Source organism: Bubalus kerabau, chromosome 18, assembly GCF_029407905.1.
Source record: "Bubalus kerabau isolate K-KA32 ecotype Philippines breed swamp buffalo chromosome 18, PCC_UOA_SB_1v2, whole genome shotgun sequence".
NCBI classification, from domain to species: Eukaryota; Metazoa; Chordata; class Mammalia; order Artiodactyla; family Bovidae; genus Bubalus; species Bubalus kerabau.
Window position 1 is genome coordinate 20252230 of NC_073641.1, and position 21558 is coordinate 20273787.

The 21558-nt window shown below is 36.7% G+C and overlaps 1 protein-coding gene across 2 annotated transcripts in view; it reads left to right on the top strand.

Annotated features, from left to right (window-relative positions):
* ERCC8 (ERCC excision repair 8, CSA ubiquitin ligase complex subunit) overlaps nt 1-21558 on the top strand; it is a 55157-nt gene that overhangs the window by 14254 nt on the left and 19345 nt on the right. Inside the window, exons 3-9 of one of the 2 annotated variants that reach the window (XM_055555092.1) lie at nt 318-419; nt 5334-5457; nt 8514-8595; nt 10440-10508; nt 11697-11763; nt 14825-14925; nt 16564-16688. In XM_055555092.1, coding sequence (XP_055411067.1) covers nt 318-419; nt 5334-5457; nt 8514-8595; nt 10440-10508; nt 11697-11763; nt 14825-14925; nt 16564-16688 — 670 coding nt within the window. Of the gene's footprint in view, nt 1-317; nt 420-5333; nt 5458-8513; nt 8596-10439; nt 10509-11696; nt 11764-14824; nt 14926-16563; nt 16689-21558 lie in introns of those variants that run through there. The other variant, XM_055555093.1, reaches the window with a different exon arrangement.

Consider the following 21558-nt stretch of genomic DNA (forward strand, 5'->3'; position numbering starts at 1 on the left):
AATTATAATTGGGACATTTAAAATGACTTTGTAATGTCTTACTTTCTGAAATGAGAAATATCTTTTGCCATCTTGTTTCTCCTATTCATTTTGGTATCTTGAAGGTAAATTTTAACTGATCACAGATTAAATCTATCTTCATTTTTCCACAAATATTAGATTAAAGATTTTAGCTTATTGTAGTCTGCTAATGAAGATTTACTCTGTATTTATGGGCATAATAAATATGAGAGTTTGTGGATCAGTAATTTTCAGAAATATGTAATCATAAATGAACTATATAAATGATAAATTAATTTGAACTTTTTTATTATTAGCATGTTATCAGGTGGTTCAGATGGTGTGATTGTGCTTTATGATCTTGAGAACTCCAGCAGACAACCTTATTACACGTGTAAAGCAGTGTGTTCCGTTGGCAGGTGTGTATTAAAAATGTAATTCATGAATTTATAAACATTTGAGTATTTTTTGCATCAAATGCAAAACATGAAATATGAATGTTTCAAGCAAATTGTTCAGACGATATATTTATGTAGTTATCCCTTGACATCTTGCAAGTAATAACTGAAATTCGAATATTGCTCTTTTTTAAAGAGTTTTTAATTGAAGGATAATTGCTTTACAGAATTTTGTGATTTTCTGCCGTACATCAACAACAATCAGCCATAGGTTCACCCGTGTTCCCTCCCCCCCAAACCTCCCGCCCATCTCTCTCCCCACCCTACCCTTCAGCCTGTCACAGAGACCCTGTTTGAGTTCCCTGAGTCATACAGCAAATTCCCATTGGCTATCTGTTATACTGTATTGTAAATTTCTGTGTTATTCTCTCCATACATCTCCCCTTCTCCCTCCTCTCCTCCCACCTTCAGTTCTCTATGTCTGTTTCTCCATTGCTGCCCTGAAAATAAATTCATCAGTACATCTTTTCAGAGTCCATATATATATGTGTCAGTATATGATATTTATATTTCTCTTTCTGACTTACCTCACTCTGTGTAATGGGCTCTAGTTTTGTCCACCTCATTAGAACAGATTCAAATGTGTTCCTTTTTATGGCTGAGTAGTATTCCATTGTATTTATGTACCACAGATTCTTTATCCATTCATCCTCACTGGATGTCTAGGTTGCCTCCATGTTCTGGCTATTGTAAACAGTGCTGCAGTGAACATTGAGGTACATGTGTCTTTTTCTGTTTTGATTTCCTCAGGGTATATGCCTAGGAGTGGGATTGCTGGTCATACGGCAGTTTTATTCCTAGCTTATTAAGGAGCCTCCATACCATCTTCCATAGTGGCTGTATCAGTTTACATTCCGACCAGCAATGTAAGAGTGTTCCCTTTTCTCCACACCCTCTCCAGCACTTATTGTCTGTAGACATGATGATGGCCGACTGGTGTGAGGTGGTATCTCATTGTAGTTTTGATTTGCATTTCTCTGATAATGAATGATGTTGAGCATCTTTTCATGTGCTTGTTAGCCATCTGTATGTCTTCTTTGGAGAAATGTCTCTTCAGGTCTCTTTGATATTGCTGTTTTTAACATATGACTTCTCCAAAACAACTTGGGTATCAGTTTTCAAAAGGACTTTAAGACTTTTGATTATGGTCTTTTTGTTCTCCACCTACATGGCACACCTCAGTAACTAATTTTAGTTTTTAGAGTACTTAGCATAAGATTCATTTAAGTCTTTCTAGCTAAATATAAACACAAATTAGTTTTTTCAACTATTAGTAGAACAAAAAGATTAATAGCTAGAAGCCATAATGTACTAGCTTCTAGCCAGTACAAAACACACACACCCCTCTTCTCTTACCTACTTACTTAAAGCTGCCTGACTTAACATACTTTTCTACCTTGAATTTTTTTGGCTCTTTAATAAAGTGTTTTACGATTTTAATTTGTTCATAGTGGTCACTTAATTCTTTCTTGTCTCCTGTATTTGATCTGATTTTAAGCAGACCTTGAATTAACAGAGAGAATAAGAGTTGAAAAAACATTTTCAAGAGGAAAAAACCTCATGAACATTAATATCCGCAATTGCTATGCATTAAAGCTATTTCCAAAGCGCTAGAATAGATACATAAGTTCGTGGAATATTTGTGAGGAGAATTATGATTATTTCTTGGCTCTGACACTTCACTTTGGAAATACAGATTTAAGGAAACTATTTCTCTGAGCCTCTGACAAAACTATTCTGCCTTAGAGATAATTATACTTGGCCTATTATTCTTGTAAGTTTTTTTATGAGACTTAAATGAAATATTATCTTCAAAAAGCATATTAAAATTGTAAAGCCTCTATATAAATGGGAAGCAGTATAATTATAGATAGACTTAGTACAAAACAAGATACCACCTCAAGTACTCTGGAACTTGGTTCTAAGAGTCTTATACCATTTTATACTCTCTCCACTCCCACCAAACAAACAATAACAACAAAAGATCTAAATTCTAAAGTGTAAGGCAGCCATTAATTAGTTTAATTCATCTTTGTCTTATTTTATCTTAGTTATTACTTTAACATTGTTTAATTTGTTATATGGTAAAATAGTATCTTCATATATACCACATGCTATATAATATTATTCATTAGTGGCTGTGATTTGCTTTTCTGTTATGTGAGGTCAAGTAAATGCTTAGGACATCAATCTTACTTATTATGACTTTCTTCTTAGATTCAAAGTCTTATCTTCAAAACCATCACTTTGAATGTAAATGGGCATATAGTAAGCATCCTTACAAAATGAGTTAGAGTAGCATTTTACATCTGAAGACTTTATAATCTGACTTTAAAAAATAATTTCAATAAAAATTGATACTAAATTAATGTGGCTTATACTGTTTCCTAATAGTTATTTTTGCTTTATTTAATATGTTTATTCTTAAGCACCAAAAAGATTCATTAACTCAAATTTTTGTTAAATGTTAAGGAGAATGATATATCACACATAGTAGGAGATTGATATAATATTTTGTACTCTTTTAAAATATAAAATATAAATGAACTTTTATTTGTGATCACTACATTAAGGATTTATTTGAAATTAGATAATCTCTGTGTAGATTCTTAGGAACAAATAGAGACCAGTTCTCTTTATCTTCAGCAGAAATTTACTGGAAAGATATTTCATATCTCACATAATGGCAGGAAGGTAGAAGAAACAAATGTAGAAAGCAGAAAATAAAAGAAACCAGAATAAGAGAACACAGTCAAGGTCATACCACACGAACAACTGAGTTTGGGATCTGCTGCATATCACCAACACAGACTCTTGACGCCACAACTATGAATAATTGCTAATATATCCCTGGTTTGCATTACTAGCTGGAGTTTTGGAGTCCCAGGCAGGATTGATTAAGCCCAGGACATGCTCGTGCCCCCACTGCCCAGAGCAGGAGAAAGCGAATATATGGAGTCTCTTTGTTTTCTGTTATTTGTTGTTGTTTTAGTCGCTTAGTCATGTCTGACTCTCTTGCGACCCCATGGACTAGCCCACCAGACTTCTCTGTTCATGGGATTCTCCAGACAAGAATACTGGAAGAAAAAAAAAAAAGAATACTGGAGTGAGTTGCCATTTCCTTCTCCAGGGAATCTTCCCTACCCAGGGATCGAACCCACATCTCCTGCATTGCAGGTGGATTCTTTACTGCTGAACCATATTTGGAGTCTCTTGCTCTCTGTAACAAGAGGCAAGGCCCTGCCTTTCAATAAAGGAACTTTTCCCCCAAAAGGTAGAGTTTGAATGTTCAGTCAAGAAAAGAGCACACATCCACTACAATCTACCCATTTGTCTGTCCAATATCAGTATATACCTTTCTTCCCGTAGCTACCCTTCCTTTAAAAAAGTTTCATCCTAACCTAATGCAAATATCTATTACTTGATATAGATTTTTACAAAAATCTATTTTACAAAAAATAATTACAAAAATGTAATTATTCCCTTCCCCAAAAAGCTATGATTCCAAGTGTATTTAGTTACCACATCCGGTTCAAGATAATCTCTATTTTTCCACTAGTTTTATGTGTTCTTATATTAGGATTATGCAATTTGTAGGCTCAGTTTGTATGTAATCTGTATAAAATAATCGAGGTAAGAGAGAGGAAAGAAAGGGGAAGTTAGTTAAAATATTTACATGACGTAGAAAGTAAGAAAATATGGATAGGTACTGCAGTTGTTTTTTGCAGTTGTCTCAAGGCCAGAAATGGCACATAAAGCTTTTCTTCTTCATATTCTTATTTCTTCAAGTAGCAACACATGTATTTGAGGCCCTTTGTCCTGTATTGTAATCTAAACTTTCAGCTTAAAGAATCAGAGCTCATGATGGTCCTGTCTGTTTTGGGTTGCAATAGTCTTCTGTTTACTTTTATATTATTATGGATATTTAATATATATGAAAATAGAGAGTAGTCTAATGAACTATGTACCCATCACCCATCTTCAGCAGCTATCAGTCATAACCAATCTTATTTCATCTTTACCCCACCCACCCACCTACTCTGAAGATTATTTTGAAGCAAATCTCAGAAAGATATAATTTCATTCATAATTTTATCTCTAAAAAATAAAAAATGTTTTATAAGCATAACACCACTACCACTGTCTCACATATACAATAATTAATGATATTAAGTATCCAGTTGGTATTCAAATGTCCCTCCACTATCATAAGTATTTCTGAACATCCAGTGTCTTTGAATTAAGTTTCAATAGAGGACACATACTGTGTTGATGACTAGTTCAGAGCATATACTGCGTCCTTCAGGATAGCACATCATCATCACAGGTGGTGTACTGCAACCGATGTCATAACTGAGTCTTCAGCAGACCATGCGTCTGTCGGCTATGGGCTACCTAAGAGTAGTGAACCCCATGGGCATCTACCTGTCACATTCTTTTGCTGTAGAAGTGAGGTTCTTAATCAGAAGCCATACTGTGTGGGACACTATAGAGGTACGGGAGGCAACAATTCTAAATGATAGTGCTTATAAAATGATCAGAAAAGCAAATCCAAAACCAAAGTAGGTATCTCTTCCAGTAAGGAGAAATCAGTTTCTTCCATGAATCAGTCCAGTGTAGTTGGCTGATCCGTCCAAGCTCTCATACAGAAATAGGAAGTCTCATTTTATGAGCCTTAGTAGGAAGCAGGCCTCCACATCACACTGTGGGCACCTAAAACTAGAGATGCCTACATATTCTTTCTCTAGACAGCTAGGACATGGCGAGTAATATAGGTTTGTATCGTTCTTCCCAAAACTACAGTTTGTTAATATGGTATCCATTTTGAAACTCAAGTAAATCAGTTATCTCTAAATTTTGATTGCTGTTTTGTAGAAGCCACCCTGATGTTCACAAATACAGTGTGGAGACCGTACAGTGGTATCCTCATGACACGGGCATGTTCACATCAAGTTCATTTGATAAGACTCTGAAAGTATGGGATACAAATACATTACAAGTAAGTTCGTTAAAGCTTTTCCGAGTTGTTCTGTACAATGAAGGAGAATTTAGTCCTAAACAGTGTGATTATTTGCTAAGATGTCATATATGTTAGATATGAAAGCAATATAATGATTGAGGAGAGTAATACTGCTTGAGTTCATATCTTGCCTCTGCTGCTGACTGCTGCTGGTTAGTTGCTGAGTCATGTCCAACTCTTTGCAACCCCGTGGACTGTAGCCCACCAGGCTCCCAACCAGGGATTGAGGCTGAATCTCCTGCTTGGCAGCCAAATTGTTTATTACTGAGCCACCTGGAAAGCCCCTGCTGCTAACTAGCTGTGTGATATTGATTGGGCAAGTATCTGAACTTCTCTGTGTTCATCTGTAAAGGGAGTAATGATCGTACCCTATAGAATGGCTATAAGGATTAAATAGGCTGATATGTGTAAAGTACCTGGAAATGGCGCCTAGCATATAGTAAGAACTCAAACACAATTAGCTGTTATATACTTTATTACTCAAAAACTTCTATGGCATAGTGGTGTAGGGAAGAATATTGGATTTGTCTCCTATTGACCTAAAAAAATAAGGAAAAAGAAAGTTATTAATATTATAGCTGAGTAAAGTAGATAGTGCATGCTTGCATGCTAAGTTGCTTCAGTCATGTTGACTCCGTGCGATCCTATGGACTATAGCCCTCCAGGCTCCTCTGCCCATGGGATTCTCCAGGCAGGAATCCTGGAGCAGGTTGCCATGTCCTCCTCCAGAGGATCTTATCTCATGTCTTCCTCATTGGCAGGCAGGTTCTTTACCAATAGCGCCACCTGGGAAGATGGAGTAGATAATAGCTTTTATGCTATTTGATCAAATTTTATTTTTCTTTCACAGCTAATTTTTTCCCTGAGCTCTAGTTCCATATGTCTCTACTTGTATACAGAACCTCTCTTACTTAAATGTAGTGTCGTCATCTCAAACTAAACATATTCTAAATTGAAGTGAACTTGATGGCTCCTCATATCCATTTAGTCCTCAAATCTTAGCTGGTCTTCTTTCAGACTCTCATTTCTCTTTTCTATTTCCCTCACCGTCACTGTCCATCTGGACTACTACTATAAACTCCTAAATGATTTCTTTTTATTATTTTTCTTCTCACAGTTCCACAGTAAGTTCTACCCCAGAATTAATTAGAATAAAGTAGTTTCATCCTGTCTGAACCCAAACCACCTTTGGTGAGTGATTCCGTTGTCTAAATTCAGCCTGGCATTCTAAGTTCTCTGTAGCCTCACTTCCTACTTTCTCAAGCTTAGCTTCTACCTCTTTTCAGCATAGATAATGTACTGCCACTAAATTGATCTCCTTTTGCCTTCTGAACACATCTTATATGTTGTATTCCCTACCTCAAGTTTCCTTCCCTATGAAACTTCTCCCTTCCCTTGTTCATGTTAAAACTGGAAGTTTATACTCTTTGGCTGACATCTTTCTATATCTCCCACCATTCACCAGCTCCAATAATCACCATTTTGTTCACTGTTTCTATCAGTTTGGCTTTTTAAAATTCTGCTTGTGAGTGACATACGGTATATATTCCTCTCTGTTTGACTTACTTCACTTAGTATTTAATGCCCTTAATGTCTGTCTGTATTGTCACAAATGGCAGACGTTCATTCTTTCCCATGGCTGAATAATATTCCATCATATATGTGTGGGTATATGTGTATATACATATCAGGTCTTCTTTATCCCTTCCTGTGTTGATGGGCACTTAGGTTGTTTCCATGATTTGGCTATTATAAACAGTGCTGTTAAAAACATGAGGATGCAGCTATCTCTTTTGAGACAGTGATTTCATTTCCTTTGGATATATACCCACAAGTGGGATTACTGGATCATATGGTTCTAATTTTGAGGAACCTCCATATTGTTTTCTATAATGGCTACACTAATTTACATTCCCTCTAATAATCACAGAGGTTTCCTTTTCTACATATCCTTGTCAACACTTGTTATCTCTTTTTGATAATAGATATTCTAACAGATGTGAGGTGATATCTCATTGTGGTTTTGATTTGCATTTTCCTGATGATTCGTGAAGAGACGTGGTTTCTGTCTCTCTGGGGGTTAGGAAGATTCCCCCAGAGAAGAAGGTGGCAACCCACTCTGGTGTTCTTGCCTAGAAAATCCCATGGACAGAGGAGCCTAGCGGGCTATAGTCCACGGGATCACCCAGAGTCAGACACAACTGCAGTGACTGAGCATGCACGCAGTCTGCCCTATTATAAGGTTTTCTTCACCTTCATGAGGCAGAGGTCAGCTAACTGCAGCCAATAGGCCAAGTCTAGGCTCTCAGCCAAGGCTTCTCATGGACTCTTTTTTGTAAACAAAGTGTTATTATTGTAACACAGACATGCTCATTTGTTGTCTATGGCCACTTTGACACTGCAGTGACAGAAATGAGTAGTTGGTCTTCAAAGCCTAAAATATTTACAATCTGACTCTTTACTAAAAAAGTTTGTTGACTTCTGGTGCAGTTAAACCTGAATAAGGTGCACAGAAGGCAGACATTTGGAGTCATCCAGGGTTGAGGCCTTGACAGGTGAGATGATGATGGCCAAAGGAGTTGAAGATCCTGGAGCTGAAGCATTCAACCTTGGAATCCAAGCTGAAGGAGGAAAAGTGAAGACAGGAGGAACTGATAGGGCCGCTGGGCTTTGCTTAGGTGTCTTAGAGGTGGTTGGGGGAGCTGAAATAAAATTCTGGTCATATGTAACTGAAATATGTGAATTCAAAGGAGGAGCAGTTTTTGGTGGTGAGAGTGTCCCGGGTGTGGTAGGTGACATTATATGGAACTGAGGGGCAGAGTACTGACTAGATTGTTTCTGTAGGTGCTGAAGTTCTCCAGAATGGAGCAGAAAGGAAATTGGTGAACCAGGAGGTTATCTTGTCTTAATCTCTGGAATTTATTAGAAAAATAAATTGCTAACAATATAAAAATTACTAACAGTGTGACAATAGGTAAATAGAAAATTTGCTGCCTTTGTGATTACACTTATTTTAAATGTCTTTTGATTATCAGATTGCTGATGTATTTAATTTTGAAGAAACAGTTTATAGTCATCATATGTCTCCGGTTGCCACCAAGCACTGTTTGGTAGCAGGTTTGTATTTGTGTTCTTTTGTTTGTTTAACATACTGAAAACTTTTTCCCTTTTAATATCTAGTTAGTTTTGATATAAACATTTTAACCCAGATGAAGATCACAATTCTTTAAAAAAAAAACTTAAATATATATTTACTATTTATATTCATTCCGTTTAACAGATATTGTACAAGTCAGGCACCATGCTAGATTTCAGAGTGGCTAGGATTTGAAAACTAAGAAAGCACATTTCTGGGACTTCCTGGTGGCTCAGTGGTATAGAATCTGCCTGCCAGTCCAGGAGGCATGGGTTCAATCCCTAGTCCAGGAGGATCCCACATGCCACAGAGCAACTAAGCCCATGTGCCACAGCTGTTGAGCCTGTGCTCTAGAGCCCGGGCCTGCAGCTGCTGAGCTCTCACACTGAAGCCTGTGCACTAGACCCAGTGCTCTGCAACAAGAGAAGCCACTGCAAGAAAAGCTTGCACACTGTATCTAGAGAGTACAGAAAAAGGCCACACGGCATCAAAGACCCAGCACAGCCAAAAAGTAAATACATAAATAAGTAAAAATAAAATTAAGAAAACCACTATCATTTGTGGGGTGTTTTTAAGAAAGAAAGAAAGCACATTTCTGTTCTCTTAAGAATTACTTTTTTTTCCCCTGGTAGCTCAGCTGATAAAGAACCCACCTGCAATGCGGGAGACCTGGGTTTGGAAGATTCCCTGGAGAAGGGAAAGGCTACCCACTCCAGTATTCTTTCCTGGCGAATTCCATGGACTGTATAGTCTGTAGGGTTGCAAAGAGTTGGACACGACTGAGCAACTTTCACTTTAAAGAACTTTTTTAAACCACCAAAGTTCAAAGTTTCTAAGTGAGTGCTAAGTGAAGTCGTTCATTCAGTCGTGTCCAGCTCATGGACTGTAGCCTACCAGGCTCCTCCCTCCATGGGATTCTCCAGGCAAGAATACTGGAGTGGGTTGCCATTTCCTTCTCCAGGGGATCTTTCTGACCCAGGGATTGAACCCGGGTCTCCCGCATTCCAGGCAGACGCTTTAACCTCTGAGCCACCTATGTAAACAAAATTTGGCAGCCTTCCATTCAACACAGTAAAACAAAGAAATGATTTCCTTCGCTCTGAGAATGTGTGATTCAAATTAAACATCCATTTCTATGAAAGCACATAAAACAAAAATTTTCATGTATGAAGATGAAAAAATATTTTTCTGATATCAGGCATCAGGTCCCTGTGATATTATTTCTGTGGCACTGCATAAATCTCCTCACCTCCGGACATCAGTCAGCTGCTTCATCTGTAGAGTTTGGGCACTAACTTGTCTTTGAGGCTCACTCAGTCTGTGTCCAGAGTTTCTGTGAATCTGTTACTAGTGATTTAGAAGTATATTATTAACATGGAACAGCTAAGCTATTAAAATAAAATGATTTAAGTGATAAAATAATGTAGAATTATACACGCATTGTACCAGTACACATTTCCTGGTTTTGATACTGTGCTATAGTTACCTAACATATAACCATTGGGACAACCTGGGTGAAGGGTACATAGGGCCTCTTTGCACTATCTTTGCAGCTTCCTGTGAATCTATAATTATTTCAATGTTAAATATTGAAAAATAATAATAGAGTAATAGAGAATAATAGAGTGATCTTAGTACTGACATAGGACTACAACTAAAATAATTTTCTAGTTATAAACATAAAAAACTAAAGTATATTATTAACATACATTTCTATATTTCTACAAGTGAAAATGTCGTGATTCATAATGGTAGTTTCTTATTTCCTTTTGGTGATCATTTATAATTAAATTATCTTAAACCATTTCTGTTTTTGTTTTTACAGTTGGTACTAGAGGACCCAAAGTACAACTTTGTGACTTGAAGTCTGGATCCTGTTCCCACATTCTACAGGGTATTTTATTTGAAACAAGAACTACTTTGAGTAAACCATTCAATAAAATGAAACATTACTAACAATGCAGTCTTTGTAAACTACATGACTGATGTATTTTGTGCTAGTTGTTAGAAGTCAACAGGGAAATAAAGATCCTTCTGTGCATTATTCTTATAAAACTAAACTATTAAGGAGACATTTATATGAACAATGGCTGCAGGGGAAGGTTAAAGGATACAGAAAGTCAAACCCAAAACTTTGTGTTATTTCTACATTGAAAAAAATGAACTGCTTATGAAACTTACATCGGTACAGCTGTCTCTATGAACATTATTTAATATTGTTCTGGCTGAGTAGATGTTCTTAATATTTAGGTACTTCTTTTCTCAATAAAAATATTTTAGAAAAAATATTGAAATAAAATTTGGTAAAGGTTTACCAGCTTAAATTATTTTTGCTACTTTTTTTTATCAGTATTAGATTGTCTAATTCTAAACAGTGAAAAAAATAGGATGTAATTCAGAAATTCTGTCTGTATTCATCTCTGAGAAACACATAGTAAATATATTAGGAAAACTTGATGAGATGGGTAACATCTGTTTTATATTATGAATCTCTATGAAATACACTAAGTTGATGAAAATATATAATTTGAATAGTTAGGTAGAAATGACTTAAAATGCTGAATTCACTTGTCCTATGTACTTATCACTTGTGCTCTAAACAAAAATTTTTATATAAATGCTTTTTATAATCATGAATTAAAATAATTTTTTTCTGCTACGACTTTCTGAAAAAAGTTAGGAAACATTTTTAGTCTTTAAAATGTTGGTCTTGTATGGCCTGTTGCAGGGATTTTGTTGTAGAGATACATAAGTAAGCTTGAGCTATGTCATTTATTGATGGACTGACCTACTAGGTTAGCAGCTATATTTAAAAAGACAGACTCACTTGCTCTGGCTGTTCTTTCCAAACCAAACCCAAGCCTTTTATAATAAAATATCATATGTAAGGAATGTCCCATAGACTTCACATTAGTATTTAAATATAGATTATTATAAATGTGAAAAAATGATTATATCAGTTTACTTTTAAAATTTAGTCTGTGTTTTCTTCATAATCAGGCAAAGTTAGTTAGACTCTATCTTTTGATATTTCAAAAGGCATATTTCAAAATGCAAGTCATTATATACAGTTGTTTTGCAGGTCACAGACAAGAAATATTGGCCGTTTCCTGGTCACCACGTTATGAATATATCTTGGCAACTGCAAGGTAAAATGCAAACTATTTGGGTTTGAGATTAATAATTAAGGATAAGCATTTTGAAAAGATTATTTTATGTTAGGTACATGTTAAGCTATTAAGTAAGTCCTGAAAAATAATTGAGTTAAAGATTTTAATTCATATTACCAAAAAAAATATTTCTGTTCATCGTAATCCTAATCCTGACTATCCAACCTGAAGATACTCACTTTTAAAAATAGGTAACAACCGAATCTATGTAGCAAAGCAAAACTCCTAACACTACCTGTGAAACACTATGTTGTGTCATTTTTGCATACAAAAGTGTAGCACTCTGTTAATTTAAAATCATTAGCATTTTAATTCACTTTCTTTAACCCAAAATTATTTTAAATCTGATTCATCACTTCCATCCACATTCATTGATTCAGTTTACTGACAATTAATGATTCCTGTCGTGTGCCACGGAGAAGGAAATGGCAACCCACTCCAGTGTTCTTGCCTGGAGAATCCCAGGGATGGGGGAGCCTGGTGGGCTGCCGTTTATGGGGTCGCACAGAGTCGGACACGACTGAAGCGACTTAGCAACAGTAGCAGCAGCAGTCGTGTGCCAAGCATTGTACCAGGGACATAGAGGTAACATAGGCAGAGTCCCTCCAAGAAGGTAATAGTCTAGTGAGGGAGTATAGTCAGAAAAATCAGTGATTGCAGGACATCCTGAAAAATGCTTTAATAGAGATACATCTCTGAGAGGTTCAGTATGGGAAGAAAGAACAAGAGCACTTAACTCTTGAGGATCATGGGGTTTGGGAGTTTTGTTTGCTGGAAGGAAGAGTCTTGTATATTTGAATGCTGAGGGAAGAGTATTGGTGGAGAGAAATTAGTGAAGATAAGAAATGGAGAGAATAATTGGTATATCAGGACCTTGAATAGACAGGCAAAGATAATATCAAGGGTCCCATTAGAAGGGGGACACTTGATCTGGCACATGAAGGGCACCATGACTACATGGAAGGAGGAAATAGTAAGTGTCAGTACAACTAAATATGTGACTTTGGCAGAGTTCAAGAAATGCAAACCCAGTTTCTTGTATTTTAGAACTTGATGTCATCTATTGAAAATACATGGATGCAGTTTTCAGAGAAGGTAGTAAAGGTTTGAAATAGCAGTTTTAATGAATGGAAGCGGGAGCTGATTAGGGGCACGCAGGATTGCTGGTCAGTATTGTATGCTCTGTTGAAGGTGTAGCTCACAGCTGTGCTATGACACAGAAATTAAAACAGTGAATGACACAGACTTAACAATTGTCTCAAAATTGTTGAAGTCATGGGTATAAGGAACGAAATAAAATCACTAGAAGGCTTATAGGAGGGATCAATGACCTTATGAGATAGAGGCATGAGTGTCAAACAGAAAATTGTGAAACTTGAAGGGATAGGAAGTAGTAATCAAATTTTGATACAGACATTTTAATAAAACTTTTTGCAGAAGAATTATTAGAAAAGCTACTTTTTTAGGTTTATAAAGAAATGTATCTCTATTTTTGTAAAGCTGCTAGCCCTCCTTCTCTGTCACAGTTTAGTCCCCAGAGAAACTTGTGTTAATAGTTTGCAGATTGTGACATTGAAATTTGTAATGTCTGAAGTAGAATAAAGTCTAGTATGTACCCACAAAGTGAAAGTGAAAGTGTTAGTCCCTCAGTCATGTCTGACTTTGCGATCCCATGGACTGTAGCCATGGAATCCTCTATCTATCTATGGAATTAAATTCTCCAGGGAAGAATACTGGAGTGGGATGCCATTCCCTTCTCCAGGGGATCTTCCCGACCCAGGGATAGAACCCTGATCTGCATTGCAGGCAGTTTATTTACCATCTGAGCCACCAAGGAAGCCCCAATGTAGCCACAAGAGGTTGCTAAAGAGTTGTGAAGGTGAGGAGCTAGGCGTTGGTTGTGTTCCATGCTAGAGTGGATTTACATTGTTCTTTTCTAATTTGGTTTTCCTCAAATCAAGAGGGAAATTTAGAGGCTTTCAATTCTCAGAGTACCCTAGGAATTCGAATCAGTTCTGGAATGGACCTGGTAGTCAATGTTAGGAGTCAGATATGTCCAAATCTTATGTTTCAGAAGAGACTTATGTCTTCAGACTCATACCATTGCAGACCTATTCCCCTATTGAAAAGAAAAAAAAACAAATTGAGAATGGGAAACACTAACTTTTTGTCAGCCATTCCAGTTGGCTAGGTTTGCTTGTGATCTGTGAAAAGAATCAAAATTATAGAAAGAGATAAACCCTGTATATATACATTTTAAAAGATTTTTAAATGAGAAATAGGCTTATAAAATACAGTGTAATGCTCTTTTTGATTAAAATGGCCTAGATAAACCCAATGGGTTAAAATATTATTAAGGGCTTTGTGAGGATATGATAGCATACTTGAACTGATTTATGTTTTCCTTAGGAGTAGTTTAGAAGCTGAAATTGATTTATGATCATGGTTTTACCTTTTTATTTTCACTTGAAGTAAAATGCAAATAACTCTCTAATTCTAGGAGACATTAAATGTATTTCCTTTGTTTTGGCAAAGATTGATTTGAGTACAGGAAATCAAATAAAAATATATTGTCCTTATTATTCACCTTATTGTCAGTTTTTTTTTTATATAAAAAGAAAAACCATTCCTACCAAATTTAAGCAAAGTGAAATTAGTTCACTGCATGATTCTGTAAACATTTGAATAACAAACAGTATAAAGGATATGGGGATTTAGCAGCAAGCTTACCAAGGAAAAAAGCTCTTAGCCTATCTTGTCTTTGGAGAGAAGGATGCTCATGTCATTAAAAACAACAGAAAGAGCAACAGAATCCCTTGTGATTTAAAAAAGATAACTTTTTTTTCTGTTTTTTTCACTTCTTTGTGCTTCTGTTGACTATTGGATATTTGCTGGAAAGGCAAAAGTATAGCCACCCAAATATACAAATGCATTTGTGCCAATATACTGAGATTGTGTATGCCAATAATACAGGAATCGTGGGTGAGGAGTAGAGTCCTTATCCTAGCTATATGTCAATGTAACATTTATTTCCTCTCAGTGCTGACAGTAGAGCAAAATTATGGGATGTGAGGAGAGCATCAGGATGCTTGATAACTCTTGATCAGCATAATGGGAAAAAGTCACAAGCAGCTGAATCAGGTAATGAAAACTGCATTAATATACGAATATGACATTGACAATATTTTTATATAGAAAAATTTGAATTGAAACCAGATAATAAACAGATGTTGACAAACTATAGATTTTATATTTTTTAAAAAAGGCATTCACAATGAATCAATTTCTAAATTTACATCAACTAATTATGGTTGTCTTTCTTCAAAATACAAGTATGTCATTCCTTCTGTTCCTGAATTTTTTAATGTATTGGTAGAAACTTTTTTTTTGCTCACATGAGGCCAACTAATAATGCAAATTCAGTACCATTTAGGAAGTTATAATAAATTAAAGGAATGGTAACATTTTGTGGCAAGTTTGTCACAATAAAATTTGTGGTTGTATGAAATTTGAGTGCACTGCAGTCTAGGAGACAAAGTAATTCAATTGCATTTTTACAATAGAGTGTAATTTCTATGTAGATTAAAATTCTGATTTAGAATTAAATTTGGACCAGAAATACATTCAGATGAACTATTTAAAACCTATGTTTGTTTTAATAATCTTTTAAATTAAGTTAATCAGACTATTGAAGATTATGGTTTCTTAAACCTGTTCATTTTGAAAGTAATATCACTTTTGATTGAGACTGGAACAGTTATCTTTAAGAAGGAAATATTGGTATTATTGATTTTTACTAATCCATGATGGAGAAGGCAATGGCAATCCACTCCAGTACTCTTGCCTGGAAAATCCCATGGACAGAGGAGCCTGGTAGGCTGCAGTCCATGGGGTCGCTAAGAGTCGGACACAACTGAGCGACTTCACTTTCACTTTTCACTTTCATGCATTGGAAAAGGAAATGGCAGCCCACTCCAGTGTTCTTGCCTAGAGAATCCCAGGGACGGGGGAGCCTGGTGGGCTCTGTGGGGTCGCACAGAGTCGGACGCGACTGAAGCGACTTAGTAGTAGTCCATGAAGTGATTTTTAGATTGAAAATAGAGTATTAATATATAAGAAGTTTAAAAGGTATTTAATTAAAATTTTTACTGTTTCTGTATTTAATTAAGAGTTGACTCATTGGAAAAGACTCTGATGCTGGGAGGGTTTGGGGGCAGGAGGAAAAGGGGTTGACAGAGAATGAGACGTCTGGATGGCATCACCGACTCGATGGACGTGAGTTTGAGTGAACTCTGGGAGTTGGTGATGGACACGGAGGCCTGGCGTGCTGCAGTTCATGGGGTCGCAAAGAGTCGGACACAACTGAGCGACTGAACTGAACTGAATAGCATAGCTTACTTCCTGAAGAAAAATTTTATTTGGCAACATTTTTTCCATTTGGTTTTCCTATTTTCCTCTATTATTATGGTTCTAATTGTATAGCTTATCATATTCAAATAATCGAAAGGATTCTTTTTTTAAATTGAAATGTAGTTTATTTCAATTTTGTGTTAGTTTCAGGTGTACAGCAAAGTGATTCACTTAAACATATGTATATATTTAAATAATTTTAAATATAGTCAGCTTACGTATTTTAAGTAGTTCAGATAGTTGTCCTTTACTGTGTTTAAAGGACATTATGTCCTTAATGTCTTTAATATATTTAATAACTATGTCATCAAGCATTACCTGTGTTGAATTTATAAAAAGAGATAATCTGAATTGTGTTTTTCATTGCAGCAAACACTGCTCATAATGGAAAGGTTAACGGCTTATGTTTTACAAGTGATGGTCTTCACCTACTCACTGTTGGCACAGATAATCGAATGAGGCTCTGGAATAGTTCCAATGGAGAAAATACACTGGTAAGACCTTTTTAAGTACTTTGAACCTTTTGGATATACATTAAAGAAATGGATCTGTGACATACACTTGGTATTTTTCTGTAGATTTAACTTTGTTTCTTGCCTCTGAATCATAGCTTTCATTTTATATTTTTCCATTAGTGAAATTCCGCATAATTCTCAACTCCACATAATCCACTCCACCTTACCCCCACTCCACTCTCCTCACTTAGTGGAGAATCACTAAGCAGTGATTAGAGTGATTAGCAGTGGAGAATCACTGCTCTACTGAGCCACTGTGCATAATGGGAATGTGCCATGTCTCAAGTATGTTGAAGAAGAATAAAAGATTGAGAACAACTGATATAAATTAAAGCTATATAGTTAAATAGTCAAATTTTGTACTGTATCTGACTTGTAAGCAAAATCCAAAATGAATGTTATAATAGCAAAATGTATACCACTTTTAATACTGAAGTAGATGTGTTCTAAAAGTGCTATATTCTTTTTTTTTAATTGAAGTGTAGTTTATTTCAATTTTGTGTTAGTTTCAGGTGTACAGCAAAGTGATTCACTTAAACATATGTATATATCTGTATATATCTATTTTTTCAATTCTTTTCCTTTATAGGTTATTATAAGATATTGTATATAGTACCCTGTGCTATATAGTAAATCCTTGTTGTTTATATATTCTATATATGGTGGTGTGTATCTATTAATCTATTAACAACAACAGTAATATCTATTAATCCCATACCTCTAATATTTCTGCCCCACCCCACCCCACCTCACCCTCTCTTTGGTAACCATGACTTTGTTTTCTGTGTCTGTGGGTCTGTTTCTGTTTTGTAAATAAGTTTATCTGTATAATTTTTTAGAACCCACATGTAAATGATAGCATATAACATTTATCTTTGACTCACTTCACTTAGTATGATAATCTCTAGGTTCATCCTTGTTGCTGCAAATGGCATTTTTTTTTATGGCTGAGTAATATTCTAGTGTGTGTGTGGGTGTGTATATATCTCACATGTTCTTTATCCATTCATCTGTCAGTGGACATTTAGTTTGCTTCTGTGTCTTACTATAAATAGTTAAGCTGTGAATATTGGGGTCCGTGTATCTTTCTGAATTAGCATTTTCTTCTTTTCCAGATATATGTCTAGGAGTGGGGTTACTGGATCATATGATAACTCTGTTTTCAGTTTGTTAAGGAACAGCCATACTGTTTTCCATTGTGGCTGCACCCATGTACATTCTCACCAACAGTGTGGTTCCCCTTTTCTCCACAGCCTTTCCATGAAAGTGCTGAATTCTTAAGTGATAATTAATTTTTAGTACTTTTAAAAAATTTTATGTTATGGTCCCTACCAGATGTACCTCTTAGTAACTTTCAGAATAGGCTTCCAAAAGTTTTTAATTTGGTGATAATGCTAACAGCTAATATTTATCAAGCACTTATATCCTAGTTACTATGCTAATAAAAATTATCTTTTACTGTATAGGCCAGGCTACATATGGTCTTATTTAATGACCACATCAACACTCTGAAGGTTCTTCTTATTATAATATCTATTTTACACATGAGTAAAATAATACATAAAATTAGGTAACTTGCCTGAGTTTACATAGCTAGAAAACAACAGTGTGACTCTAGATTCCACTGTTACCATAATGCTGATTATACCCATACCCCTTGAAGCATTTATTAACTACCTTAAGGTTCATACTAATGTTAAATCATATTCCTTTCTTTTATCCATTCTAGCTAATTCTCTCTTAGATATTCTATGTATTACTTTTATTATTAAAAACTAACTTTAAAGTCAGAATTGTTTGTGCTAGATTACTTTAGAGTTTGTTAATCCCTCTTATTCTTTATGAAATGTTTCTCCATCGTGTCCCAGGCTAAAAATACAGGCATTATGAGGCCTCATTTAGCCTCTCTTGTTCATTATATTGTACATGTCCCTAATTAGGTCATTCCTTCCTTTTCTCGTTGTATTCATTTGGTTAATAAGTATTTACTGAGTACTTCCTATATGTCAGGCAGTACTATACAGCAGTAGACAAACATAGAAAAGTTCTATCCTTGTGGAGCTTACCTTCCAGGGAGAAAAAGAAAGACATCCATCATTCAAGCAATGGATGGATGGATGGATTGGTAAAATATATATTATATGCGATAAGTGCTATGAAGGGGCTTCCCTGGTGGCTTGGATGGTAAAGAGTCCGCCTACAATGCAGGAGACCTGGGTTCAATCCCTGGGTTAGGAAGATCCCCTGGAGGAGGTCATGGCAACCCACTCCAGTATTCTTGCCTGGAGAATTCCCGTGGACAGAGGAGTCTGGCAGGCTACAGTCCATGGGGTTGCAAAGAGTCTGACATGACTGAGCAGCTCAGCACAGCACAGCAAGTTATATGAAGAAAAGCAAAGCAAGAAAAGGAACATAGAAAATATTGGTAAGTTGGAGTTGATGTTTTATATAGGGCAGTCAAGCTAGATCTCACTCAAAAGATGACATTTGACCTCAAGAAAATGAAGGGGTGAGTCACATCCAGCTTCTGGGAGCGAGAGCATTCCAGGAGGAAGAAAGTACGAAGACCTTGAGGCAGAAGCATGCTTGGGATATCCAAGGAGCATGTATGTGGCTCTTGTGTTAGACTAGAGTAAGCAAAGGTGAGAGTAATAGGAGATGAGGAACAGAAGGAACAGTATACCAGAGCTTATGGCTTGTAGCCCTTTATAAGGGCTTTGGCTTTTTTTGTGGGTGAAATGGAAAGCTGCTCAAGGCTTTTGAGTGGAGAAGTGACAGTGTCACTTTGGAAAAGTAAGTTGACATGTGCATCAAAGGTGAATGTGATAGAGATAAATGGTATTGAGTATATACATAAATTGTTAATGTGATTTTATTCCATTTTTCTCTCCTTCTTGGAGGTGATACTCATACTCTATGGATTTTTGCTAGAAGTCCATATTTTGAATAGTGTGTTTATGATGGATGTATGTTAGTTGCTCAGTCATGTCCAACTCTTTATTTACCCATGGACTGTAGCCCACCAGGCTCCTCTGTTCATGAAATTGTCCAGGCAAGAATACTGGATTGAGTAGTCATTCCCTTCTCCAGAGGATCTTTCCAAACCAGAGATTAAACCCAGGTCTCTTGCATTGCAGGTGGATTCTTTACTGTCTGAGCCACCAGAGAAGCCATTATAATGGATAATACATTTTAAAAAGGACTTGATCAAAGAAAAAGCCATTCATGTAAAAATACTACAGTGGCCCAGAAACTCACCTACAAAGACACTTAAAAGAATTGAGACACTGGTCCCAGAAAAGTAATTCTCAGGGAAAACACTGTCTTTAAACATTTAATGGGCTGTCAGACAGAATAGTAAATAAATTCCAGTCTTGCCATTTAGTAACTTGGAGATATTAGGCAGTTTATTTAATGTGAGTTTATGAAGGACTATGGTCAGTTTAAAAGTTGGCTTAAAGCTCAACATTCAGAAAACGAAGATCATGGCATCCGGTCCCATCACTTCATGGGAAATAGATGGGGAAACAGTGGAAACAGTGTCAGACTTTATTTTTCTGGGCTCCAAAATCACTACAGATGGTGACTGCAGCCATGAAATTAAAAGACGCTTACTCCTTGGAAGGAAAGTTATGACCAACCTAGATAGCATATTCAAAAGCAGAGACATTACTTTGCCAACAAAGGTTCGTCTAGTCAAGGCTATGGTTTTTCCTGTGGTCATGTGTGGATGTGAGAGTTGGACTGTGAAGAAGGCTGAGCGCCAAAGAATTGATGCTTTTGAACTGTGGTGTTGGAGAAGACTCTTGAGAGTCCCTTGGACTGCAAGGAGATCCAACCAGTCCATTCTGAAGGAGATCAGCCCTGGGATTTCTTTGGAAGGAATGATGCTAAAGCTGAAACTCCAGTACTTTGGCCACCTCATGCGAAGAGTTGACTCATTGGCAAAGACTCTGATGCTGGGAGGGATTGGGGGCAAGAGGAGAAGGGGATGACAGAGGATGAGATGGCTGGATGGCATCACTGACTCGATGGACTTGAGTCTGAGTGAACTCCGGGAGTTGGTGATGGACAGGGAGGCCTGGCGTGCTGCGATTCATGGGGTCGCAAAGAGTCGGACACGACTGAGCGATTGATCTGATCTGATCTGATCTGATGGTCAGTTTCAATGTCTCCATCTTGTAAATCAGGATTCAATTCAGTCGCTCAGTCGTGTCCGACTCTGCAACTCCATGAATCGCAACACGCCAGGCCTCCCTGTCTGTCACCAAATCCTGGAGTTTATCCAAACTCATGTCCATCAAGTCGGTGATGCCCTCCAGCCATCTCATCCTCTGTCGTCCCCTTCTCCTCCTGCCCCCAATCCCTCCCAGCATCAGGGTCTTTTCCAATGAGTCAACTCTTTGCATCAGGTGGCCGAAGTATTGGAGTTTCAGCTTCAGCGTCAGTCCTTCCAATGAACACCCAGGACTGATCTCCTTTAGGATGGACTGGTTGGATCTCCTTGCAGTCCAAAGGACTCTCAAGAGTCTTCTCCAACACCACAGTTCAAAAGCATCAGTCTCTGGCACTCAGCTTTCTTCATAGTCCAACTCTCACATCCATACATGACCACTGGAAAAACCATAGCCTTGACTAAACAGACCTTTGTTGGCAAAGTAATGTCTTTGCTTTTGAATATGTTGTCTAGGTTGATCATAACTTTCCTTCCAAGGAGTAAGCATCAAAATTTCATGGCTGCAATCACCATCTGCAGTGATTTTGGATTATTATGTACCTAAACAGTCATTGTAAGGGCAGAATGGAAGTAGGTAAAGAGTTGGACCATAACCTGCTGAGTAATAGGCAT